Source organism: Hippocampus comes, unplaced genomic scaffold (assembly GCF_001891065.2).
Source record: "Hippocampus comes isolate QL1 unplaced genomic scaffold, H_comes_QL1_v1.1 scaffold155, whole genome shotgun sequence".
NCBI classification, from domain to species: domain Eukaryota; kingdom Metazoa; phylum Chordata; class Actinopteri; order Syngnathiformes; family Syngnathidae; genus Hippocampus; species Hippocampus comes.
Window position 1 is genome coordinate 819,392 of NW_017804967.1, and position 25,610 is coordinate 845,001.

A 25,610-nucleotide genomic window follows, 5' to 3' on the forward strand; every position below is an offset into this window, starting at 1 on the left:
CAAATGTAAATAGAAATTTAAAATACAAATATAATGTCATACCACCACCCAAGTTCCTCAAAACTGTCTGGAAGTCATTCTTCACGGCCTCATGTAGTCTCCCACACCCAAGTTGTTTCCTCAGTGACCAACAACACTGAATTCTGTTTGGCCTGGCAGTACCCATCATATGCCTCAGAATCCCAATGACCTAAAATACCCGATATAAACCTTTCTTCATCTTGACAGCATCCCTCACTTCCGGTGTCCACCAACAGGTTCGGGGATTGCTGCCACCACAGTCACCAACCACTTCAAACCCGCAGCTTTGGTAGGCCGCCTCAACAATGGAGACGCGGATGGTCAAGGTCCTCACCTTCAGCTGCTGCCCAGCTCACACTGCACTCCCAAGCCCCTTTGCGCCTTCCATGAGCGGTGAGCCCATGGGAAAGAGGACCGACATCGTCTCCTTGATCTGTGCCTGGCCAAGTCACGTGGGTGCATACCAGTCGCCAGGCCCTTGTCATTGAGCCCCATCAGACCTTGTCTGGACCCTCACCTTGGTCTTGTTTGCTCTGGGTGACACTATCAGGCGACACAAAGCACCTCAACAATTTAGCTTCTAGGCTCATCAAGGACACAAAAACACCTTGACCACGATAAGGTGCCAGCTGAATGGTAAATCATCAAGAATTTCCAGGGATTGTCTTTTTATAACAAGTTTAATTAATAATGATGGAATGATTATTCACCTCCCCCCAAAAATCATAATCATCCCTCTTTGTATGATGAGTTAGCCTAGTTATTATTTGTAAAATTGTGTGTCTGTCAACTTTTTTTCCCCTCCCAAAGCGTAGCAATTGATGTTTTCTCCGGTAGCTTTGCTCCATTTAACAATTTCCTGCTGGCCACTTACCTCAGCGGTGAGTGTTTTCGACGGCACACGTGTGCCTATAATTCGTTTCCAAGGCAACACTTGGATGATGGTTTTGGGTGCAAATGTTTGACAGGCCAGCTGGGAAGGCGGCAATCATCCTTCTTTTCCTAGAACTCGAGCTTGGCTTGCGTCGACAGCGTGGAAAAAAAACTTGAAACGGCAGCTTGTTTGGTTTATTTCTTTTTATGTGTGTTCCAAAATGCATCTCTGGATTTAATGGATGGGATACAAATTCATTTTCACAATAGGAGAATTTTTCGGGACTCATCCAGTGTGGAAAAACTCTCAAATTGGAATAAGAGGGATGGAGATGAATAGACTGCCAATTCTATCATATGATATTTCTCAGAATGGAGGTGATGATCTTCCCACGTTGATTTAACACGAGACATCAGTGCGGATAAATCCATTACTCGTTCATCCTGCTTTAAAGATCTCATGTGGGTTTTTTTGTTTGTTTTTTTAAGAATACGCTAGTCATGTAATTGTGCTTTGACTTCCTGCTGTTCAAAATGTAGTAAGTCCATTCCACCCCCTACACCCACACCACAAGCGCAACTGAATCTCAAGACAGGACAGTTCAAATTTAATAACAAGCATACGAAAATCTTTGGAGGGCAGCTGAGAACCAATGATCGGCAGGACGTCCTCATCATCGTACAATGGATAAGGTAAATAAATGAAAGCATCTGTCTGTCTGTCCGTCCGTCCTAGTGAGTTATGTTATCTTATGTTATGTTTTGTTATGTTACATCAAATTTGTGTGTGTCATTGTGTCAAGGTTGTGGGAAGGTTCACTAATCAGCAGGGTAGAAGGTCACGCAGTAAGCCCGATAAGCACAGAAGGTCTTCCCTTGTTGCCTGCCATAGTTAACTTTACAGGTCAATAATCCTGTACTGTTGCTAATTTTAGATGCTTTTTTTTTTGTTGTTTTGCAAATAGATCCGTACCCCCCCCCCCCCCCCCCCCCACTCCCTCCTTGTATATTGTGCAACCATGCTGCACGGAAAAAGTTGGTGCACACATAGGAGAAGACAGAAAACAGAACACATGCAGTCTGACTGCATTCTTGAAAGTGACACAGACTTCTTTTGTTTGTGTCTTTTACTATTATAATAATTATGTTTTGAATGTATTTATTTGACAACATTCTCCAGCAGATCATTCATCAGAAGATATGAAGACAAACACGTTTCCAAAATAAAAATTTAATCTTGTGTTTTCAGTGACATAAAACTGTCAATAGTTGCAAAATAAATATTTTCACTTATATTTCATCATTTGTGTAGCAGAATTTTTTTCAAGCGTCACATAGCATCAAGATTTTTTTTTTAAATCTTTCAGAAAATGTAGATATATCTATTTAACAGAACACAGTCAGCTCCCTAAGTGAATCATCTTGCTTAGTTCAGGTCCACTATGTGCTCATTAAATACTAACGTTAGCCAAAAATGTCCTTCCTGTCATTGCTCACTCTCTGCATATCATAAGAGCTTGGCCAATGCGCATTTCGAACAGCTTAACATCTACTTCATACAATGAAAATGAAGATTTATGAAAAATAAGTGCAGTGAGGAAGTCTCAAAGACTCCTAATGGTTATATTGAATCAGTTGTGTTAAAATGAAAAAGTACATCTCGTACTTGTGAGTCGTGACGTTACAGTTTAAGTTTAAATGTGCGTGTGTGTGTGTGTGTGTGTGTGTGTACGCAATAGATGGGGCGATTTGGGGAAGGCGTGGGCCTGTGATGTTTGCATTTAGGTTGAGCCGGCCCACTTTCCTTTAGCATAAAAACATCCAATGCCACACTGGCATGCAGACTTGACAGACTCTGCATATACACACACACACACATATGCACACACACGTACACCGTGGACACTCACTACACTTTTAGAAACACATTTGCTGGTGAAGATGCCATGCGTGAGCTCATGTCTGGAGCAGATGGTCAAGACGTCAAGTGGCCTCAGCTGTGTATTTGATAGACATGACTTCATGGTACTCGAGATTTTATGACCGGCCTAATGTTGCCTTGTGAGGAATGGTCTTGATTTGCGGTTTATCTGCAGGTTGATCAAATCTTGTCCGAGCTCAGGCTGCAGAAGGATGAGCTGCAAGAGATCATGAAAAGGATGCGGCGTGAGATGGACAGAGGCTTGCGTTTAGAGACGCACGAGGTGGCCAGCGTCAAAATGCTGCCCACTTACGTTTGCTCCACCCCCGAGGGATCAGGTAAACTGCCGTCACATCATCATGTCTCTCACTCGTGACGTACTCGTCGCCTTTCTGTGTATTTACATGAAGTTTGCGTTTGGGCAGAGGTGGGTGACTTCCTGGCTCTGGACCTGGGGGGGACCAACTTCCGGGTGATGCTAGTCAAGGTGGGAGCTGATGAAGAGAGGAGCTGGAAGGTCGAGACCAAGAACCAGATGTATTCCATTCCTGAAGATGCCATGACGGGAACTGCAGAGATGGTGAGACCCATGGGACTGTGAACGCTTCATCGGATAAAGAAAAGTTATTTTCCTGACTCGCTAGCTAGGTAGCTGTGGACTTTGAGCACATTGGCATACTTTTACCCAAATTTGGTTCCATTATTTTTGACCAAGCAGATTGGATTAAGGATTGGATTTTGGCAAGCTGAAGAGCTGTACTTGGTCTCCAGTGAACTGAAGTTAAAGTAAATTTCATGTTATATTCTTCTCACACATGGGTTATTGTGGCTATGTGGCTCAGTGTGTAACACTGCTGACTTTGGCTAATGGGATTGAGATTCAAAACCCCATCAAATTAGTCAAGAAGAGCATCCAGTGGTCAAAACTGGGTCAAGAAAGGCAACACACCCCAAAACGTGGGTTGTTGTTTTGGAATATTTAGCTTTAGCTTGAAATATTTTCTCTCTGTAGACTTGAGGGACTTGACAGCATATTAGCAAACTTGGGTACTGCAAAGAGCTACCACGTATTTGCTCTCAAAAAATGTGTTTTGTCGGTTATTTGAATGAACTTTGTGGGTAAAATAAGTAAGCCTAAAAGTTAATATTTTGGGGAGTTAAGTGACTTTTTGTCTTTTTGTCTTTGACTTTTTGACCTAAATCGGCTTATTTTTGACTCAACTGTTTTTAGAATGTGTCATGCGAGTGACTTGTCGAAGTAACCCCTGACAGGGGAAATTTGCTTCTTCTGAGCAAAAGTTAATAGCAAAAAATAGTATTCTTTTGTTATATTGATAACCTGGTAACAGATTTCTTGGTTAGCTTTCACTCATCGACAATTGTTTGAAAAGAGGCTTCAAGGCCATTTATTGCCACTCCTGCTTAAGTTTGCTGTCAAACTAAACATAAAACAAAGTGACTTACACGCTGCGTATTTAAAACCACCACATAATTTTGAAATTTGGTGTTACATTAATAATAGGAAATGCCACAAATGGGCAAGCCAATAGCATGTGTGTCATGTAGCAGTATAAAACAGTCAATGAATATATGCCTGTGTTAATTGTTAATCATTTCTACACTTTCTATTGTTGTCCTCCTGTTTACAGTTGTTTGACTACATCGCAGAGTGCATGTCTAACTTCTTAGACCAGCACAACATCAAGCACAAGAAACTTCCTCTGGGTTTTACTTTCTCTTTCCCGGTGCGTCACGAGGACATCGACAAGGTAGCACCATTGACGTCACTTCTCGTCATCTACCTTTTGTATAGTACAGTCCCAGCCATGTTTGTGCATGTGCAGGGAATCCTACTCAACTGGACCAAAGGTTTCAAGGCCTCTGGGGCAGAGGGGAACAATGTCGTGGGGTTGCTCAGAGACGCTATCAAGAGACGAGGGGTACGTTTGTGCACAAGGAAACACTTGGAACAATCAGAACCAAGGAAAAGTAAAATCGGGCATGCAAGAGTATTTTGTTGATTGTGTCAGAATTTCTTTTTAACTGTCATTATTTTTGTGAAATGACAACTTTTTTCCCTTATTGTATGACAAATTCAAAAAAGATCAATCAGACTTCATGTTTGTATGAATACACCTTATTTCCTCATACGGCTACTTTTTTGCCCTCAAGTAAAAAAAAAAAATTCACATATTGACAATTTTTATTCTCATTGAATCACAACTCTGAAAATTAAAGCTTTATTTTCCTTATACTATGGCTTTTAAAATCTTACCATATGACATTTAATTTGTGGTAATGCTGCGATTGGCTGGCAACCAGTTAAGGGTGCATCCCGCCTACTGCCCAAAGACAGCTGGGATAGGCTCCAGCACGCCCCGCGACGCTCTAAAGCGGTTCGGATAATGGATGGATGCATTTGTGGTTACACGACCTTAAAGATAACAAGTGCTATACAAACTGGATGGAAGGCTGCACCAAAAAAAACAAAAAAAACAAAACAAAACACTGACTGCCACTGTGATGCCATTCAGGACATTGAGATGGACGTCGTTGCCATGGTGAATGACACAGTGGCCACCATGATTTCGTGCTACTACGAAGACCGCAGCTGTGAAGTGGGAATGATTGTTGGTATGAAATGATGACAACAAATGAGTCCGAAACCTTTCTTCTCACATGGCTTAACACAAATGACCTCCTGTATGTTTCCGTTTCTCAGGTACGGGTTGTAACGCTTGTTACATGGAGGAGATGAGCACGGTGGAGCTGGTGGAAGGCGAGGAGGGCCGCATGTGTGTCAACACGGAGTGGGGGGCATTTGGAGATAACGGCGAGCTGGAGGAGTTCAGGCTGGAGTACGACAGGGTGGTGGACGAGACCTCCATCAACCCTGGACAGCAGCTGTGAGTCGGACAAATGTGTCAAACAGGCCAAATATGGATCACAGACACACTGAAACCCCAAATTAGTTATAAATTGGCCAAATTTTAAGTTAAAGTCCATTTGTACAGTCGGTACAGTCTATTGTTTTAGATGGAAATAACAAAAGACTTTTACCCCTTTCATACACCCTTTAATCTGCTAACATGATAAGCTGTCCACTGTAGTAACCGCTGTCCCTGTCAGGGTTAATTTTAATTTAGACATTGGACAGTAATAATACTGGCTCTCAGTCTCTGTTCTCATTCATCCCAAAGGTGTTCTATTGGGTTGAGGTCAGGACTCTGTGAAGGCCAGACAAGTTCATCCGTGTCTTGATTGACCTTGTTTTGTGTTGGAAGCACGGATGTGGTGGAGATCTGTGTTCCCTGGGTACTCTTCTTTTGGGCATCAATTAGCGCAATATGGTACTGCTCAGCCAACGCTCACCTGAGCTCCCGGTGCTGGTTGCTCAGCTACGGGCTGCTCTTGCTGAAGGATGTTTATAGATGGCCGCGGGGCCTCATACGTCAGCGGCCGGCCTCTGGTTGAGGGTGTCAGATTAATGAGCTCGCCACAGCGCCTGTCGGCCTAATGGCTGTTTACCTTTGATGCCGGACAGCCGCTGAAGCCAACGTCACTCGGCCTTTTCGAGCGTCTTGTGTTTGCTTGTGTCGGTTTCAAGCCCGACTGATTTTTTGGGGGTTTTTTTTGGGCCCGTGTTCCCCTGCAGCTTTGAGAAGCTGATCAGCGGCAAGTACATGGGCGAGCTGGTGAGGCTCGTCATGATGAAGCTGGTCAACGAGAACCTGCTGTTCAACGGCGAGGCCTCGGAGATGCTCAAGACGCGCGGCAGCTTCGAGACCAGACATGTCTCGCAGGTGGAAAGGTGAGCATTAGGGTCAAAGGTAAGCTTCGTAAGAACGGCAGAATTTTAGCCCCCTTCCAAAAAAAAGGTTGGAAGAGGTTCTGACCTCTTTCGCCTCCTTGCTTCACTGCACTTGGGTCCTTCAGCTTTTTGCCACAAAACCCCCTCAACTGCAACCTAATTTAGGGTGTTTGAAAACATTACCATCCATTCTTTCAATGTATGACTTTATTCTCAGAATTTCACCACATTTTCTTGACAAAAAGGTGGATTTCATGCTCAAAATATGACCCAATTTTTCCCAGTTATTTATTTATTTATGACCCTTTCCAGTGACTCGGGTGACAGGAAGCACATCTACAATATTTTGTCATCAATGGGTGTGCTCCCGTCCGAGCTGGACTGCGACATCGTGGGTCTGGTCTGCGAGAGCGTCTCTACTCGCTCTGCCCACATGTGTGCCGCCGGCCTCGCTGGCGTCATCAACCTGATGAGGGAACGACGTGGCCTGGAGGCACTCAACATCACCGTGGGTGTGGATGGCTCCGTTTACAAGATGCACCCATGGTGAGAAATGGACGGAGAAGGCCAAGATACTCACGCTCTCTACTTATGTCAACTATACACATGTACAAAATTATTTGTGGCAAAATCCAGCCCTGAGTAACTGCCATGTCATTTTCAGTCAACAACAAATGACAAAATGGATAAATCAGGTGGATTTTGTGACTTAATTCCTATTCTACAAATGAAATACTGCACAGAGTGCCTTTTTAGGCTAGTAGGGGCATATAGAACATATTGCAAAGAACATTTTTGACTTGACTTCCCCTTTAGGTAAAAGTAAAAAAGTACAGACTGAAATGTACTGTACAAACCAAAAATAATAACTTATACTGTTGACTGGTGTTGAAACACTCAAGACTGGTCTTGGTCTCAAGACCACATTTTGATGGTCTTGGACCTGTCTCGGACTTGACTCCTTAGTAGCTGACACCATCAAAATATTTCTTTTTAATGAGGCTAAATGTGTTTGGTGTTTGTTTATTTGTTTGTAGCTTTCGTGACAGGTTCCACAAAATAGTCAGAGAGCTGACGCCACATTGTGAGATTACCTTCATCCAGTCGGAAGAAGGAAGCGGTCGAGGGGCGGCTCTCATTTCAGCGGTGGCCTGCAAGATGGCGGCCAGCATGCTGGCGCGGTGAAAGGTGGACCTGGCAAGACCGTTGAATTTGACTGTTGACATCTCCAAAAAAAAAAAAAAAAAGTATGCTGCATCCATATTTGTCTTTTGAGAGCACAGGAAGACGGCAACTAGGAAGGTTCACGGGATTTCCATCATAGTGAAATATCTGTTGATATATCTCAAGGCACGACAGTATACATATTTGCAAAACAATACACAGTTAACTTGCTAACTCAATCACATCGCTATTTTCAGGACCACCATATGCTCATCAAATGCTGCTTGTAGAAATAAAAGTATGGAAGCTTGACCGACATGCATTTCTAACGACATAACATCAACTTAACACAATATAAATTAAGTTCAATGGAAAATCTCCACTTTTTCGTGTAAAACGGGCAAGTCTGAAAGGCACCGTATCGTGATATTAACTCAGATTGTCCGGTAGTAGCCACTTCTTTTTTTTTTCTTCAGAAGAAATTAAGATGGCAGTTCATTTTTTTTTCTACTGATTTATGGACTAGTGACTGGTTGATATCTAAAAATAAGCTTCGATATTATTATACATATGTTGAAGAAAACAATCTGACTGAATCAAACACGTTGCTGTCTTGTGGAGTCATATTCATTTTCAGTCAATACCGCTTTCTGGAAAATGTAATTGACAGTCGCTGTCTGTGGAGTATTGGGTAATTTCCATTGGCATATAAGCATAATACCGGTGCATCTCAATAAGAATATTGTGCGGAATTTTTTTTTCAGTAGTTCTGCTCAAAAAGTGAACCTCATATGTCGAGTCATCAAAAAAAAAAAAAAATCCTGTAATATTTCACTTTGTGTTTATAAAGTGGAATTTTTCATGATTTAATTCTTTACAATTTTGATGACTGTAGTTTACAGCTAACGAAAAAGGCTTAAATCACCATGTTTCCAAATTATGAAATTAGAGACCATCAAAGTACAATGTACAAATTGGGAAGGAAACGACCTGAAAAGGAAAGCATTTGACTTTGTACTGACTGAATCATGAGTTTCATTTATTTGAATTGAACTACTGAAATAAATGAACTTTTCTACGATATTCCAATTGAGTCATTCTCAAAGCTTTTTCACCAAGTGCAACCTAAAAAATTTTTTAAAAAACTGAGCGCTCCAAGTACCACCATCATGACCAACATTAAAATACAGTAGCATAGTAGGTCTAAGTGTTCATGAAAATCATATTATGATTGTGCATTACTTTACCATTATGCACAGTTGAAAACATTAACACTGTGCCTAAATAGAGGAAAATTGTACAAAAAGTGAACTACAACCCGACGACCATCAGTGGTACTACTGCCACACTTTGAGAATCGCTGTGTAGTGCAGAATACAGCATGCAGTCAATTATAGGTTGGAGCAACAATAGCAATAATGTAACAATACAGTTTGGGCTACAGCCTTGGTAGAAAATGGTCTACAATGCATCAAGAAAATCTGTGTCAAGATGAAAAATAAAAGTTCCATAAGTACACAGCGATTTGACGCTTTTTTTTATCAATACCACACCACAAATATGACCCACCACGATATCGCTATTTCATACATATCTGCCTCACTGATCTGGGGGTTTGTTTTTGAATCTCAAGTTCGCATGTTCTTTTTTTTTTTTTTTTTTTTAACCACATTCTTAACATTTAAAGATTTTTCACAGTAAAATTCTGAAATTAGGATCGAGTTCAGTTTTACTTTACTTAATTCCACGTCTTGACCGTTTGAAGCCATTGCTTTGAAATGTTCAACTCCTTCAGGACATTTTAGGAACATTTATTTCCTCCTTCCACATTTTTTGACCAATTGAACCCACTCAAAGTTCAAATTGTTCAGCTCATTTCACAACTACTACTCCTACAACTACTGCAATTTCCACATTTTGCTTTCAAACTGTTGAGCTATTTCAGAACATATTTGGAACTACTGCATTTCCTCCATCCATCCATCCATCTAGCCATCCATTTACTTGGTAACGATTACTGATGGATTTATCGTTATTTGAAGTCACAATCTGAGCCGAGCAAAATTATAGGACTGTCAAGCATCAAGGGTCACTCTCGTTGGCCCACCCTACTTGGCATATCTCCACTCCCCAGCCCGGTGGAATCCTGCATCTCCTCTTATCAGCTCCCTTCGGCGACACGCGGACAGCAATTGTATCCATGTAAGGGTCTGCGCTCCCACCACTGGTTATTATAAGCGGGAGAAGATAACACTGGCCCCGCATAAAACCCACCCCGGCATCAGGCCTAGGCCGGGAGTCCACGCGGGATCACGCAGTCATGGTAAGAATTCAGAAAAACACAAGATCCACGATATGATTTTAACGTTATAAATGATGTAGGCAAGCAAGAAAGCGTCCAATAAGAGACAGAGAGGAGCACAGAAGGCTTGCTCCAATGTCTTCTCCATGTTTGAGCAGTCCCAGATACAAGAGTTCAAGGAGGTAAGTACGAAAACACATCAATTAAGAGAACGCATCAGAAGGGCTCCATTGTTGTTTTCGATAGGCTTTTGGCTGCATCGACCAAGACAGAGATGGTGTTATTAAGAAGCAAGACCTGAAGGAGACCTATGCACAACTGGGTAGGCTTTTCTTCTGTACTCGTGCTTCACAAAAAAAAAAAAAAAAATCACCTTTCCAAGTACCATCACTATGACAACATTAAAATGCAGTAGCTAGAAGTCCTAAAAATGAAACAAAAGGTTTTATCCAAAAAAGATATATTTCAAACTATGGTAAGCCATGAAACATCATGCATTTTGAACACTGCGCCTGTATAAAGAACAGCAGTTACGACAATGGACGGCTGATCATGTTATCAGATTACAGGGTGCAGGAAATGGTTCAGATAAAATCCAAATATATTTACATTAAAAGTGCAATATGCTGTAAGTGAATTATACTGAAGAAAAAAAAACGGTGTGTTGAATGGACTTATTTTGTCAAGTGGCTGCACGAAATAAAATCATCTGGATTCCGATACATTTTACAAAGTAGATGTATAGACTACTTAAAAAATGTATCTGGATCCAGATGATTTTATTTCTGTATAGTATTGTAGCAATTTGCCATGAGGAGGCTTTGTGACATGTGTACCACTAGGACTTCATTTTGATTATTTTTACGAGTTTTTTTTTAAATAAATTGTGATCCTTTCATCACATAAGTCGGAAAAATGCATGCACTGTATGTTTAAAAGGGCTGGGGGGGTGGGGGGGGGTGCGCTCCAAAAGTTCACGCCACGTTGCAACTGGGCTTCTGGCATGTCGAGCCTCTAGTACACTATTAGGCTGCTGCTTTAAAAAGGAATGAAAGGAGCCCCTTTGGTTGGGCATGATTGAAGTCACCTGTGACCACACCCTCAGCAACGCATCCCTCCCTCTTGCAGAGCCGCCGTTCTACACTCAGAAAATGCAAAATTAACATCATTCAACGTGTTTGCGTGTGTCAGGAAAGCTCAACGTGAAGGAAGAGGAGCTGGATGAAATGTTGAACGAGGGCAAAGGACCAATCAACTTCACCGTCTTCTTGTCCCTGTTTGGCGAGAAACTCAACGGTGAGAATTGATCTCATTGCCAAGAAGAATCGTTTCCACGATGCCGGGTTGTGATTTGCTCGTGATTCGTCTGCAGGCACTGATCCAGAGGACACCATACTCGCTGCCTTTAAGCTGTTCGATCCCAACGCGACAGGTTTTGTCAACAAGGAAGAGTAGGTCCTGACAATCCACCCATCTCACACTCTATTTACTTTTAATGCAAGCTCAATCGGTATATTCTTCATCTGGTCCAGATTTCGTCGACTATTGTTGAACCAGGCGGATAAATTCACACAAGAGGAGGTCGGTTTATATTCTTTCAGCCTTTGAAATATATATTTTTTTCCAACTGTGAGCCGTCAGTGATGTTCCCTCTGACTTTACTTAAAAAGGTAGATCAGGCCTTTGCGCTGGCTCCCATCGACCCGACAGGAAACATCGACTACAAGTCCCTCTGCTACATCATCACACACGGAGATGAGAAGGAAGAGTCCTGAACGAGGCCCGTAACAGTCCTTGAAATCGCTGGAATAAATACTGTAACTGTACTGTCCACAACAGGGTCAATCTTTTCCATAACTCTGTAATTTTTTTCTTCCAAGTTTCAAATAACTTTCTTGTCATACCACCCACACATTTATGCATGAGCTCAAAAGTCCCAAACAGCGAATCTCAACTACCCCACTCAATGTTGAACCACATTAAAAATGGATGGAAAATTCCACAATACTTCAGGCTTCAAATTTTAGCATCCTTTTTTTTTTTTGGTTATATACAGTGAAAAGGAAAATAAGAAGAAAGTATACCCAGAGATAAGTAAAAATTACAAATACATTTGTAATTTCAAGTTTTTGCAACTTTATTGAGAAAATTAATTTAGCCGATTTTTTAAAAATTAATTTGTTAGACCTTGGTAAGTACATACAGGCAAGTTTTAGTCAGTAGATTTTGCTGAAGATAACTATGATGCAGATTTTTTGAAATATTTTTTTAAATCATTTTTATCAGAAGAAAGACACACAAGTTAAAAAACCCCAATGTAGATTTAGTGAAAAAAATATTTGCTCATTATACAAATTCATAAAATTTTTGTACACTAGGTCATCTCTTCTGTATGTGTGTGATATAAAATATTTACTTCATAACAAATATCACCAAATATTTTTGATAACATAAGCACAAAAAAATGCAGTGACAAGTTACAAATTCTGTAGAAATATTTTATATGTTTTGAATCATTTTCATTATATATAAGAATGAATAGGAGCAGTAGATATAGGCAAGTTAAAAAAAACACATTTATTTTGATTTTGTTTCAGTGCATCCATCACTGTTGAAGACTTTAGTCACTATGACAACACAAATATTTGGTCCTCATTTTTATTCTGTGTCAAGGATCCAATTTTACACATTCTCAAATTCACCCCAATTGCACCGCCAATCCCCTTTTACAACACCCCTGACAGTTGCCATGGATATGAAAACAAACCCCTCACATGAACTCAAAGAGGCCACTACTTGTTGCTCATTCACTGAGAAAAAAGAACAAAAAATTCAGGGATCTTTTGAAATCCTGCATGACAAAATGGACTGCTGGGCTGCATCCAAATGAGCGCAAGTTCTTCTCCCGTATGGTTGGCGTCCGGGTCCTGCGTGTCAAGATGCCGATTGCATCTGGAGCGTCGGGTCGAGTGGACGTAGGCTCGCCGGATGGACTGAAGACGGCGGCCAAATTTGACCACAGGAACTGCGACTCATATCTGCAACGGTGGGAAGGTTACTGACAACTTGTATCGATAGAGCAACTCAACTCAACTAAACTGTATTTATGGAGCACTTTAAAACAACCACCGCTGTATACAAAGTGCTGCGCATGGAGCAAATGTATTTATGATTTTGGAGGACAGAAATGTAACGACTTCTCATGCACTTCAAACGAACTGTCAACGGTTCACATGGGAAAAAAATTTAAATAAACAATCGCTGTTGTCTACTTTTGGAATTTTGTTGTAGTGGCGACTGGATGAAATCTTTCATGGCAAATAGTGTCTCTAACCAGATGGGTAGTGATGAAATTCAATGAGCTGCCTATTTTACCTAACAGACACAATATTTTTTGATCGAATTTGGTCCTGACTTCTCAGCTACACTAAACATTGTCTATTTTCAATAAGTAATCAAGAGCTACTCAGAGTGGGCAGTCTGCGGGCTGCCACTTATCCGTCCCATCGCTGATGTGAAGGCAATAATGCATTTAGAAACAAATCTCAGATTTCAGGATACAGGGTTTTTAATGTTGTTAACAACGGTGGTACTCAGAGGGCGAATATTTGTAAGTTAATTTGGTGTAAAATGGCGAGAACCACTGACACAGATATAAATAAATCGAATAAACGACTACAGTAGTAAAGTACTGTAGTTTGAAGATGATTGTATTCAAAATTGTGACCAACTGTTTTGGACTTACTTCAAGGTCAATACATTGGCATGTCATTGTTATTATTGTCATCAAATTCCAGATATTTGGAACAGAGGAAGAAAAACAAACGTAAATTAACAGAGGTAAGAGATACCTTCAAGTAAAAGCCCACCCCCACCCCCAACATACAGTACTTATATTGAAGATATCTGTTGATGTTTCAGGACACTGAAGGCAGTGCCGATAATTCAAGTAGGTGCCCGTCAGTCCCGATCAATAACATGCATCCCGCACGATTACCCAACATACTAACACTTGATTTGGTTTTCAGGCAACGACACTGAAAAACAGCACAAGACGGAAGACGTCGAGGACCAAATATGCAGCAAAGCCTCCATCGCACGGCCAACCAAAAAGTCCCACTTATGTGTTCTACTTTAATCACCTCACAAATTGCATCCGGCACATTTATTGTCAAGTTTGGTGTTATTTACGTGCCGTACATCACAATTTGTTTCAGCTGTTTAGGAATCCGTGGGTAATGTCAAAATTTGGAGCATGTTAGAAACGGAGTGGCATTATTTCCAAATACCAAATGAAAACTGGTCTATGTGCGACTGTGTATCACAATGTTTTCCCGTGTACATTTAATGTTCTCCAGCAGTTCTCGATAGAGGGGGTACAACATGTAAACTCCACAGAGCAAAGCCAGAGCTGAGATTCAAACCGAGAACCTCAGCGGTGAGAACCATTACGACACCATGCTGCTACATTCATGTCATGCACCAGAAAAAAAATCCCGGCCAATTAGGGGATGGCAACATTTGTAAACTCTAATTTAGAAAAAAAAAAACAAAAAAAAAACAGAGCAGCACATGAAGTGGTCATCAGGCATCCGGTGTTTGTATCAAATACTCTCTTTGTATTCAATGAGTTACGTTCAACATCATGACAATCAAGATCAAGAAATATAGAAATAACAGCAGCGCATTCGCCATTCATCTCCTCAAAGTTCACTATTGCACTTGCGCAAGACACAGTATGTGAAAGCACGTCCGTCCAGGTCGCGAGGAGAGGACTTTTGGGGGTGAGGGGGGAGCCGTCTGGTCCTGGCGGCATCTTCTCAGTCGCTGTTACTACTGCTGTCATCTCCCACCACCATGTGGCTGTACTGCTTCTGCTGCTGCTCCTTGAACGAGTCCTTCACCTTCGCTCGCTTCAGGCCTCCGTCCCTGTGAATATTTTTACAAGCCGTTATTCTACCGATTATCCCATCGAGTATGCTGATCAAAAAATACTGTGCATTATTTCAAAAAGAAAATGTGCATAGGAGCTGTAAGTATGGCTGTTGTCACCAGCTTCACACTCTACACTGTATTAGCTGTAACTCTGAGCGTGTATGACTTTAAAAGCGACTCTTTGTCTCCTGACTTCAAAACACACCAAATAAACAAAAGTCATGTCTTACCACTGTAGGTCCACGAGTCCTCCCTGGTGAGCGATGGCTGACTTGACTCTGTTGGCAAACTGGACGGCATCTTCCCCCTCCTGCATGCCAGTTTAGAATCAACGTCTCGGCCTAACGCCGTGTGTGTGTCCGTGTGTGTGTGTGTGTGTGTGTCTGATATGCAGTGACATGTTGCACAGACCTGTTGATGCATGGCGGGTAGATACCAGACATTGCAGACAAGAGCCCAGCTGGTCATCATCCTCAGCAGATAGTTCACCATGCTGTACTTGGAACTGTTCCAGAAGGCATCTCCAAACTTGGGGTCATACTGGGATTGGAAAACCAAGAGAATAACATCAAAAAAATTGGGAAAAAAAAATCAATAATATGCTAATTACTTGGGCCGAAATAAAAACAGGTTTGAATCAGAAAATGAGTTTCGATTTGATTCACCAAATCAAAGCGTTCACATACAAAAACATGAAATGTAAAATAAAATATGGCGATGAATCCTTATGATCAGAAAAAAAACAGGACAAAACAAGTGACCGAAATACCTTTATGGCAACGGGGTAAATTGTTGCTCCAATTTCAAAACTCCCCTTCTTAAACATCATGACTGACGTGTTGTTGATACAGGTTCCTATGGACACCAAACAGCAACAACATCCAAAAGTGAGACAAGGAGAGCATGTGTATGCGTGAGGTCCAAAACCACATTATGGACTGTCGTACCCGTCATCACTCAGAGATGAAATAACAACCTGCAGTGACGCTACCAAGAAAAACATCACACCGGCGTTTCAACTTGCCTTCTGGAAATATCAATATGGGGAGCTTTGTCTTGTCATTCACGTGATCTTTCAACCTGAGGGTGACACAGAGAGGTCATGGAAACTGTTGCCAGTTTAAATACAGCACAGGAAATTTTAAGTAACAAACAAATTAATGTAACCATTTTTCATTTTTGCAAATATATGCTTTACTGCAGTGATTCTCAAAGTGTGGTATGCGTGCCAGTAGTGGTACGAGGGCTCCCTCTAGCGGTACATGAATCAATTTCTGGTATAACCAAGTGCATCTAACAAAGGGTCACGACATTCAAATGTAATCTTTAAGTCTTGTTTTATACTTTTGAGATGTAATTTTTATTTACTTTTTATAAGCATGACATTTTAATTCAATTACTAAATATGTACGCTTTTTCTTTTATAAATAAAATTCAATTGTGATATTTCTTGTAGTATAGTTTATTTAGTCTTGGATCATTCTGGATTTTTTTTTCCTCATACTATTTCAACTTTCTTGCTATAAACCTTGGGGTGTTGTTTTTTGCCATAATACCACAACTTTGTCATTTGTTTTGTTGTTTCATAACATGATGACAATGTAGAATTCGTTTTTTCACATAAAATGTGGACTTGTTGCAAAATGACATATTTTTTTAATTGTAATATCACAACTTTAGGAACTTTAGGAAAGCGATGGCAAGCACGGAGGGTCAAATATGTGCAACTGACCTCTTGGTCACCAGATGACGATCTTTCATCTCGGCTCGCTCGAACCACACGTGGGGACAGGATCGCACCATGGCCCGCTGGATCACCCCCATGAGACCTCCGTGCACCTGGCCCACCTAACACACGTGGTTTGATTTTGCACACTTTTGACATGGTTTACAAGAAGAAAGAGTCACGTGTTCATCTTCGCCAGGACAAATATAGAGTGATTAGTGATTGTCTACTTCACAGTTCTGAGGTTCCGGTTTCGAATCTTGGCTATGGCCTTCCTGTGCGTAGTTTGCGTTTCTTCCTGAGTTCTACACAGACTCCCAACGGTGTGGTTTTCTTCATTACTGACCATATTGAATGGTTTCATTGATAACCTTTTTTTTTTTCTTTTCAACATGTCAGTGACAAGCTAACTCTTTGATGACTGAAAGACGATGAGATGTGCGTAAGTTTCCGTTGACGAAACAAGACGATCAAAAATTTAAAGGTTGGTCTGTCAGATATTGAAAATGCACGCTTGCCACGCAGGCGCTCATTTGAAGATACCTTAAGAGGACTTGTAACTTTTTAAATCTTACACGTTACTCAACAAGTGCCTTGTGAAAAACTTCCTATGAAGCTCAAAGTTTTCCACATAACTCCTGGCATTAAGGGGTTGCTAGTCATCTTCAGGCTAAAGTTAGCTTTGTGTGTGCTAACATTAATGCGTTACCTTGTGTGTGTGTTACTGTCCAGGCAGCAAGTTGTCTTAATAACCCAATTTTGAGTTACTGAAAAATGGAGGTAAATGTAGCATTTTAGACAGGTTCCTGTTCCCCATCTGTTGAAATGAACAGCATACTCGGCTTCTGTAACGTTAGCAGCATGCTTACAATCAAGTTGGGGGGCCCACACATACACATCTTTTTTTTTTTAAATCAAAGATGGCCGCTGTGGAACAGTCACAAAAGCGCTTAGGAAACCTTCAAAGACGAGGGGTTTTGCCATCAGCCCATCTGTTACTTGTTTGTGTAACTCTGGACCTGTTGCTGTGTCAAACGTTTCAACAAAGGAAGGATAAAACCAGTGATCAAGCCTGACAAGTAAAGGTGAGCCAACATCTTCTCTTTACAAGAATACTGGGTGAGGGCCATGCTAGGACTCCACCTGGTAAACATGAACTGCCAGCATCTTCTAAACCTCTCCTGAGAGTTGTGCACCTGCTGTTGATTCTGCTTCTTGCTGGCGATGTTGAAATAAACCCAGGACCATTACAACAGAGCATAAACCACCTGGATGCTAGGCTATCTGGGCTACATCCATTGCTAATTGAGCTACCTGAACATCAACCTCTGCAACCTGGGCAAAATCAATTGGTTGCTTTGCCTTCTTTCATTATGTCTTACTCATTTGGTTTTTATTTCTGTCATTGTGGTCTTAAAGTTTATGTGTCTCACTGTGTTATTTTAGAAACCTGCCTTGGGACTACTGCTGAAAATTAACATTTATGCTAAGTCCGGCGCATTTACACTGTTTATTCTTGTGTTGATTAATGTGCACTGTCCCAATGAAATAAATTAAAACAAAAAAAACAAAAAAAAAAACAAACAAAACAAACTCCATATACATGATAGTTTTGGCCAGTGCTCGAAAAGAAAGATCAGAAAGCTGAAGTACAGGGTGGGTGCTCGTCATGTGGTTAATATGCTACTAAATCATATTTTTGTTTTACTTGTTCGATAGTTGAGGCCATTCTATTTTCTTATCATAATAGTATTTTGTCAAAAAATAGCTGTTGAATTTGAGTTATGTGATGTGCATCTAATGAGGAATCCTTTTTTTTTTTTTTTTTGTCAACTAAAGCTGGACTAAAACGATCTCGTCTAGGAATGACTAAAATGTAGGTCATGAATGGGTATTCCCCTTCTTACCATGGCATAGCAGGCATCATTGCAGAGTATCACGATGTCAATGGGGGTGGTGTGATTAGCCACACAAATGCCTCCTTTTTGGGGTATATTTTCCCTGATGCACCAAAAGGAAAGCGTGTCAAGACAAATCAAAGACCTTCATTTGCAGCATTTTGTCTCTGTTTCGCTTGCCTGTTGTGATAGCGGATAGCAGCGGAGAGGCCTCGGGCACAGATCCTGTAGCACATGACGTGGACCCACTCACTGAGCCAGAACTTCACCCTGACAACAGATACAGAGCATGAGATTGAAAACTGCGACGCTAATCATAAAAAGTCAAAGGGATAGTTGAGAGTGTGGTTTGTAGCTACCTCCAATTGGGGAGCAGCCCCACTGCAGATGTCCCGATGACCAGCCAGGTGAGGCCAATGCAGGCCAGAGTTATCCTGAGGAGAGAACGCAATGCGTGGTTTGCAACACTGACAGTTTTCTAAAAAAACAAAAACAACAAAAAAAAAAAAAAGCCTGGAACCAATTGTTCTATTCCTGTGAACATTTAAACTCAAGTAACACATTTTCGGTTTGTGGTTACACTGATGGAACACTAACCGAGAGGAACCTTGATTTTAATCTTCTGGCCGCCGTTAGGCATTACTTTGCTTACTTTGATGGACACACTTCTATCGTAGCCTCTTTAGACCACTTCTAATTGTCAATGCTTTCACTGCAGTCGAGAATGCTAGAATGTGATTTCTTAAGTGTGTTTGTGTTGTTTGAGCAGACGCAGGTGTCTGTATGTCAGCAATCGGCATACTTCAATGACGTCGAGCTCACGATTATTCCGTCTTGTCCACAGTAGACTTGAGTTTTGTAAAGCTTTCTGTGTCAAAAATTGAAAAAGTGAAGCATTTCAATGTTCTCAAAAAGAGAATGTGTCATACTAACAGAGCCAGTAATGAATAATACTGTAGTGTGTCATGTTGATTACCTTTTATGAGTTTTAATTAGATGGTCCAGCCTGAAGAGTGGGTCTAATATAATAAACTCTATGATTATTGATCTAAGGTTTTTTTTTTTAACAGTTAAGGAATAGTATGAATAAATAACTAATTTTAAGGAGGAAGTTCTGTCTCATGGTAATGCAGAGTACTGATTATAGTATGAAACAGAGCCTACAGCTCCTATTTTACCCCCAACACTAAGGAGCAAATTTTTATTTCATGGAATCTTATGATGTTATGTCTCCGGGACTCCCTTTATAGTGGTATTGCTTCCTCAAAGACACCCAAGGGACACATCAAAAACAACAACAACAACAATAACTAAATCATGTGTGTAAACCTGAGAGGTGCGAGGATGCAGTATCGGACAAAAATGCCAAGTCCATAGACCAGCGTTAGCCTCAGACTGATGTACTGGAAGTCATTGTTGGTGCGGGTCAGAAGGTTCCAAGACACCAGCTCCTCTGAAGTGAACCGCTGGGTCACCTTCAATCGAAAGCTGAATTTCAAAAAATTCGGATGATAACTGCTGTTCATGACGTGAAACAAAGTCACGGGTCATACTTCATCCTCCACAATGCTCTCAATTCCTCGGCGGGTGAAATAGAAGCAGTCGCTAAGTGTGAAATCGCCGCCCACTGGAGGTTTGGGGCGACTTCGTCTTAGTTCCTCTAACTCTTTCTCCATGGAGCCGTCTTCCCTCTGGATGAGAGCTGACACCCACACGCACACACATAAATGACATAAAAAAACATTTTCAGACAGCTCAACATCGCACATGCATTTTAATGTCAGCTTAACCCGACACAACACGGGGCGAGCAAAAGTGACAATCCACTTGAAAGATGTCATCACAAAAGTTGATCTGGTTTCAACTGATAGCAGAGAGGGCAAAATCCAGGATGACAGATAACAGCATAGATTCAAATGTCCAATCACAGTTGGACAAATGTGCAATTATTGGTGCATTACTACCCGCTTAAGCACACATGCTTTTTATATTGACTCAAGACTGGGTTATGTAATGATAAATTTAACAGTGAGACACTTTGCAAGCGCTGGAAGCTGACGTAGCTTGTTTCTTTCTTCATAGAAAGGGGTGATGCAAGTCTAAAAACATTTGAGGAGGCTATCTGGAAACTGTGGCTTTCAATCCCGAAATCTTATAACCTTCTTCTCTAATATAATATACTTAATCAAAAAAAAAAAAGAAAAAAAAAAAGACTTTTCTTAGAAAATTGCAACTTCAGTCTTGTAAATAGACATTTTTGAAAAATACTTATCTAAAAATATCCATTTCTTTCTTTTACTGCGGTTCTCATAAAATGTACGACTTTTTAAATCGGAAAACGCAGGCTTTGCTCAAAACTATTATTTTCATCTTGAAAATATGCACATCCAAAATCACCACTTTTCCGGGTAGCCCCAAAAACATCACGTTTGTTCAACCATTAACACCAAATGTTCATAGAGAGCCATTTTCAATACTTTTAGATTCATCAATAATTTGTAAAAATAATATCCACGTTTACAGATGTGTGAAAACATACTCATTTTACCAAATCGTGATATAAAAGGTTTTTCGAGTGATAAATGCTTTTTTAAAATAAATCACAAAAAAAACTTTTTTTCTCTCTCTAAATAAATTAAACTTCGCTCCAAAATATGTTGCGCAATTTTTTTTCTTAAGAATGTGCCAGTATTCACTTGGAAAATATATTACTCTAATCACAAATACATACAACTTTCATTTTGACTATATGGGACTTATCTAAAATATATGTAACTTTTTCTTTCTTTCTTTGTTTTTAGTCTCGCACGATAACGACTTTTAACTTGTGGCGTAATCATGGTTTTCTTTTCATCTTGGGCCATGGCCCAAAATAATTCTCCATACGGGAGGATTTGAAATGCGCACTGACTGTAAAACGCTTTCCCCCCCACTCCTTCCTACAAAGGGTCTACCACAGCATGCGTGATACCGGCGTTGAGTAATAGCATCTTGTGAGATAGCTCCCTCCGCAACTTGACCCTGTGGCCTGTCATAAACGCACACGGCGACTTGTGTTTACTGCCTGCAAAGAAAGCCACATTTCGTTGCTACATCTTATTTTTTGTGGTCTTTCAGCTTGGATTGGATTGGATTGGATCGCTGCCTGCAAAGAAAGCCACATTCGTTGCTACATCTTATTTTTTGTGGTCTTTCAGCATGCTTTGCCTGGCTCGAACCACATGAAGAAATTGCACGTTGCGGCACGTCTGTTGCTGCGCCTCCGTATTTCACAATATCTATCTATCTATCTATCTGTCTGTCTGTCTATCTATCTATCTATCTATCGATCAATCTACTTGCTCAAATGCCAGGTTTTTGTAATATCAACAGTTACGCACGGATACAAACAAACTCAGATGCATTTTTTTCTGTTAATTCATGTGCATTGTCCTCGGAAAAAGAAATAAATAAATACATTAAAAAAAAAATTGTTAAAGGGCCAGCGAGTCCTAGTGATCAATCTACTTGTTCAAATGCCAGGTTTTTGTAATATCAACAGCTACGCACGGATACAAACAAACTCAGATGCATTTTTTCTGTTAATTCATGTGCATTGTCCTCTGAAAAATAAATAAGTAAAAAAAAAAAAAAAAAAGCAAATACAATACATTGTGCTCAATGGAAAAACTGTTTTTATTGACCTAGATATTTCAAAAAAGGTCATTTTAGAGCTGTAGTTTTAATACACACCGTTGTCACACCGGTAGAATCTAATATCGGCCCATGCAAACTCCAAAAACCAGTTGGGCTTCTGCTAGACAAAATGAAATTAAAAGTCAGCAAAAAGCCACTAGAATAGCTTGAGCCGATGAATGAAATTCATTTAAAATGTGACAAGTCTGTGCTGAATCCCATTCAACATAAGTTTGATTGGTTGATTCTGCATACAGCCACGCCCCCACTCAGAAGAGGGCGTGCACCTTAGTTCAACCACATGATCTGGTTATTTCTCACAGCCCCTTTCCGAAGGATATTTTTTACATTTCCAATTGAATTGTGCGGGTCATTTTATGCATTTTTTTTATTTTTATATCGCAAAAACCTGGCGCGCGAACAGCGCGTACGCGTTGTAATCCATCGATTGTACTTACAGTTATTTCTCACTGCCCCTTTCCGAAGGATATTTTTTACATTTCCAGTTGAATTGTGTGGGTCATTTTATGTATTTATTTATTTTTATATCGCAAAAACCTGGCGCGTGAACAGCGCGTACGCGTTGTAATCCATCGATTGTACTTACCACTGGATGCAGAAGCTTTGAGTGCATGTTCTTCTGTTGTTGCCTTCTGCAACTTTAGTGTGGCCCACTAATAAGAGAAAAAAAAAGTTTTTACCCTATCTGTTCTTTTTTTTTTTTTTTTGATAGTCTAGTTGTTTTCATCATGATTGCAGATAAGGTGGAACTTATTCCAGCTGACTTTGGGCGAGAGACGGGGTCCACCCTGGACTGGTCGTCAGCTAATTAAATACATGGCGGATACAAACAATTCTACATACACACACACATACATGGCGGATACAAACAACTCTACATACATACATACACACACACACACACACACACAGTTTTTTTTAACCAAAGCACACACAAAAAAAATTGGAGCCTCGATTTGAAGTACTGTACCTCCAATATTTTGACCAAGACGCACACGCACACGCACAGCACACGCACACGCACACGCACATGCACACGAACAATTTAAAATCTTCAGTTAACCGTAGATGCAGTTTTTTTTTTTTTTTTTTTTAACCAAAGCACACAAAAAAAAAACCTGGAGCCTAGATTTGAAGTACTGTACCTCCAATATTTTGACCAAGATGTTCATGTAGGTCTCCGAGATGCCCAGTGAGAAGCCAAACATGGCAGGGATCATAATGAGGCTGACGATCAGGCACAGCCAGATCCTCCCAGCCCAAACCACAACAGCCCAAAAGTCCTCCATCTCCAACTCTTCTTTTTAGAGCCTATCAGAAGCCGTCACACTCAATGTCAGTGATTTCCAGCTACTCTGCTGTTGAAAAATCACCAAACTTCATTTCATTGGTGCGAAAATTATTCTTGATTGACGACAAAATAAAGTATCATTGTTCATCTATCTATGCCAGCAACGTAGTGAGAAGCAGAACAATTCAATGCCCTTCCACTAGATGGCAGAAGGTATCCTGGTGCCATTCTTGCAACGTGATTCATTTGAAACAAGAGCAGTATTAAGAAGTTCAATGACTTTGTTACTTGTTAAATACATTTTGTACTGTGTGTACTTGGCTCCAGTATTCATTTTCCTGATGACTTTTCACTCCTTATATTTTAAAATGCTTATCTCTGTATTTTCTGTTACTTTGTCAAAATAGTTTTTTCTTTACTTTTTTCGTCATCAGCGGATAACAACATGATATACTGTAATAGAAGACATCAGAGGTAAAGTCAACTGTTTTCGAGATCTCAGGGTCCTATTAGGCCTAAAAAAAACCCAAACAGGGACAAAAGCAACAAGGAAATTGAACCATGGGGTATTCACAAAAAGGGCAATAGATCAGAGAAGCGAGACACTCTAATGCAGGGGTCCCCAACCGCCGGTCCGCGGATTTTTACTTTTTTCGTCGTCAGCGGATGACATGATATACTGTAATAGAAGACATCCAGCAAACTACGGTTCAGTTGTATTGAACTTTTTCAAGTGCAGTACAAAACATTTTATTTTACTCTTTAATAACAGTGACGATTTTAAACCAAAAAAAAAACATCATTGAATGAACATTTTCTGCAATACATTTTAATTTAAGCATTAAGTGCCGCATTAATGTTCAATGTTGATTTACAAAAATAAATACAGGTATAATTTTTAGAAAGAAAGACTGCCTGGTATTGCATGTAGACTAGTTTACTTTGCCACTGTGTTGAAATGTTGGTTATTTGTCAATAAAGTGTACTTGGAAAACTTGTAAGTATTTTTAAAGTGTCACTTTGTGTATTAAAAAAAGAAAAAAAGAGAAACACTTAACTATTGACATTTTTGTTTGGTGGTGTGATTTATTTTATTTTTTTAATGTTCAATATTCGCTTGGGTTCAACAAAAGTTGTGAAATGCTGCTCTTCGTAACCACTTCATAAACTTTAATACTTGGACAACACTGCACTGCACTCAGGACAGCTACAAGTTACAAGACAAGCCGTCAGCGATCACTTTTAAACCGACAAAACATGCAACGTTTTCCTCAATCGAGTCGTCAATACGTTGCACAGTCAACATTTTTTGGATGTTTCCTACCTCGGCTCGTCCCTTGTGGTGAAAAGCGTCATTATTTCGGAGGGAAACTGCAACTCGGCTTGGCTTTCTTGACTCACTCGCGACAAGACTGCACGCTAAGCGGATTGGGCACGCCCATTTCACCACTTGCGTGCCAAAGTTCAACGAGTTGCGTTCAACGGCGTCAAAGCAACACGACCGATGCTTGCTTGGTGTTAAACACAACTTAATAAATAAAACTCGTTTATTAGGACAGAGCCGTGCCGTGATATCATCCCCGAGTGACACAGAAGCTTTATTTAAACAACTAAATTAATATAATTAAAGTAATATAATATATACATTAGTTATTTTTTCAATTAAAATATACAAGAAAAGCAGCATTCGCAGGCTCAGAGGTGTATTCCCTGTCCAGAGTTTTATTCCCTGTAATTGCACAGTCTGCATAGCAGGATGCTCCAATCTCTCTCTCTCTCTCTCTCTCTCTCTCTCTCACACACCACATTTTACTTCATTGAAGGCTCTGCCGCTCTCCATTTTCACACAAATTAGGACTGGTCATTCAACATTGAACTCCACCAGTGAAAATCTTGGAACCGCAACTCCAACCAAATTCAGACAACATTGTGAGTAGGTTATTTCCCTCCTCTATACTCCAGCCCAGTAGAT

General features: G+C 40.4%; 3 protein-coding genes across 7 annotated transcripts; 2 read left to right on the forward strand and 1 right to left on the reverse strand.

Moving 5' to 3' along the window:
• The first annotated feature begins 39 nt into the window (after positions 1–39).
• Positions 40–9,308, forward strand: gck (glucokinase (hexokinase 4)). Of its 3 annotated transcripts, none has more exons than XM_019887577.1 (10): positions 40–1,587; positions 2,991–3,153; positions 3,226–3,395; positions 4,465–4,584; positions 4,660–4,755; positions 5,350–5,449; positions 5,538–5,721; positions 6,471–6,626; positions 6,939–7,172; positions 7,664–9,308. In XM_019887577.1, the coding sequence occupies exons 1-10, from the start codon at positions 1,579–1,581 to the stop codon at positions 7,809–7,811; spliced, it is 1,380 nt and encodes a 459-aa protein (XP_019743136.1). In that variant the 5' UTR covers positions 40–1,578; the 3' UTR covers positions 7,812–9,308. The 3 variants fall into 3 exon arrangements, with proteins under 3 accessions (XP_019743136.1, XP_019743123.1, XP_019743131.1); XM_019887564.1 differs by lacking the exon at positions 40–1,587 and adding an exon at positions 2,272–2,919; XM_019887572.1 differs by lacking the exon at positions 40–1,587 and adding an exon at positions 2,602–2,919 and having other exon boundaries at positions 3,241–3,395.
• Positions 9,309–9,988: 680 nt separating this feature from the next.
• myl7 (myosin, light chain 7, regulatory) lies at positions 9,989–12,099 on the forward strand. The gene is made up of 7 exons (XM_019887602.1): positions 9,989–10,113; positions 10,173–10,274; positions 10,339–10,414; positions 11,284–11,388; positions 11,465–11,543; positions 11,625–11,673; positions 11,763–12,099. The coding sequence occupies exons 1-7, from the start codon at positions 10,111–10,113 to the stop codon at positions 11,865–11,867; spliced, it is 519 nt and encodes a 172-aa protein (XP_019743161.1). The 5' UTR covers positions 9,989–10,110; the 3' UTR covers positions 11,868–12,099.
• A 2,120-nt stretch (positions 12,100–14,219) lies between these two features.
• On the reverse strand, positions 14,220–25,074 carry agpat9l (1-acylglycerol-3-phosphate O-acyltransferase 9, like). 3 transcript variants are annotated; one of them, XM_019888573.1, is made up of 14 exons: positions 24,963–25,074; positions 23,493–23,668; positions 22,934–23,000; positions 20,205–20,353; positions 19,981–20,126; positions 19,011–19,085; positions 18,832–18,921; positions 18,661–18,754; positions 16,760–16,875; positions 16,052–16,107; positions 15,797–15,882; positions 15,439–15,567; positions 15,258–15,337; positions 14,220–15,021 (listed from the first exon to the last, which is right to left on the reverse strand). In XM_019888573.1, exons 2-14 carry the CDS (start codon positions 23,634–23,636, stop codon positions 14,913–14,915), a joined length of 1,341 nt encoding a protein of 446 aa, XP_019744132.1. In that variant the 5' UTR covers positions 23,637–23,668; positions 24,963–25,074; the 3' UTR covers positions 14,220–14,912. The 3 variants fall into 3 exon arrangements, with proteins under 3 accessions (XP_019744132.1, XP_019744134.1, XP_019744141.1); XM_019888575.1 differs by having other exon boundaries at positions 23,493–23,705; positions 24,963–25,068; XM_019888582.1 differs by having other exon boundaries at positions 23,493–23,658; positions 24,963–25,067.
• Between the last annotated feature and the right edge of the window lie 536 nt (positions 25,075–25,610).

Excerpts from the sequence above, each read along its gene's own strand:
- gck (XM_019887564.1), top strand. The coding sequence starts at position 2,719 with ATGCCACACTGGCATGCAGACTTGACAGACTCTGCATATACACACACA. Across the intron at positions 3,154-3,225 it reads CTCCACCCCCGAGGGATCAG|TTTGCGTTTGGGCAGAGGTG; the intron begins GTAAACTGCCGT and ends ATTTACATGAAG. Across the intron at positions 6,627-6,938 it reads CATGTCTCGCAGGTGGAAAG|TGACTCGGGTGACAGGAAGC; the intron begins GTGAGCATTAGG and ends GACCCTTTCCAG.
- myl7 (XM_019887602.1), top strand. Across the intron at positions 11,389-11,464 it reads GTTTGGCGAGAAACTCAACG|GCACTGATCCAGAGGACACC; the intron begins GTGAGAATTGAT and ends ATTCGTCTGCAG. Across the intron at positions 11,544-11,624 it reads GGTTTTGTCAACAAGGAAGA|ATTTCGTCGACTATTGTTGA; the intron begins GTAGGTCCTGAC and ends CATCTGGTCCAG.
- agpat9l (XM_019888573.1), bottom strand. The coding sequence starts at position 23,636 with ATGGAGGACTTTTGGGCTGTTGTGGTTTGGGCTGGGAGGATCTGGCTG. Across the intron at positions 20,354-22,933 it reads CAAAGCTTCTGCATCCAGTG|CTCTCATCCAGAGGGAAGAC; the intron begins GTAAGTACAATC and ends TGTGGGTGTCAG. Across the intron at positions 15,022-15,257 it reads GGACTCGTGGACCTACAGTG|GGACGGAGGCCTGAAGCGAG; the intron begins GTAAGACATGAC and ends AAATATTCACAG.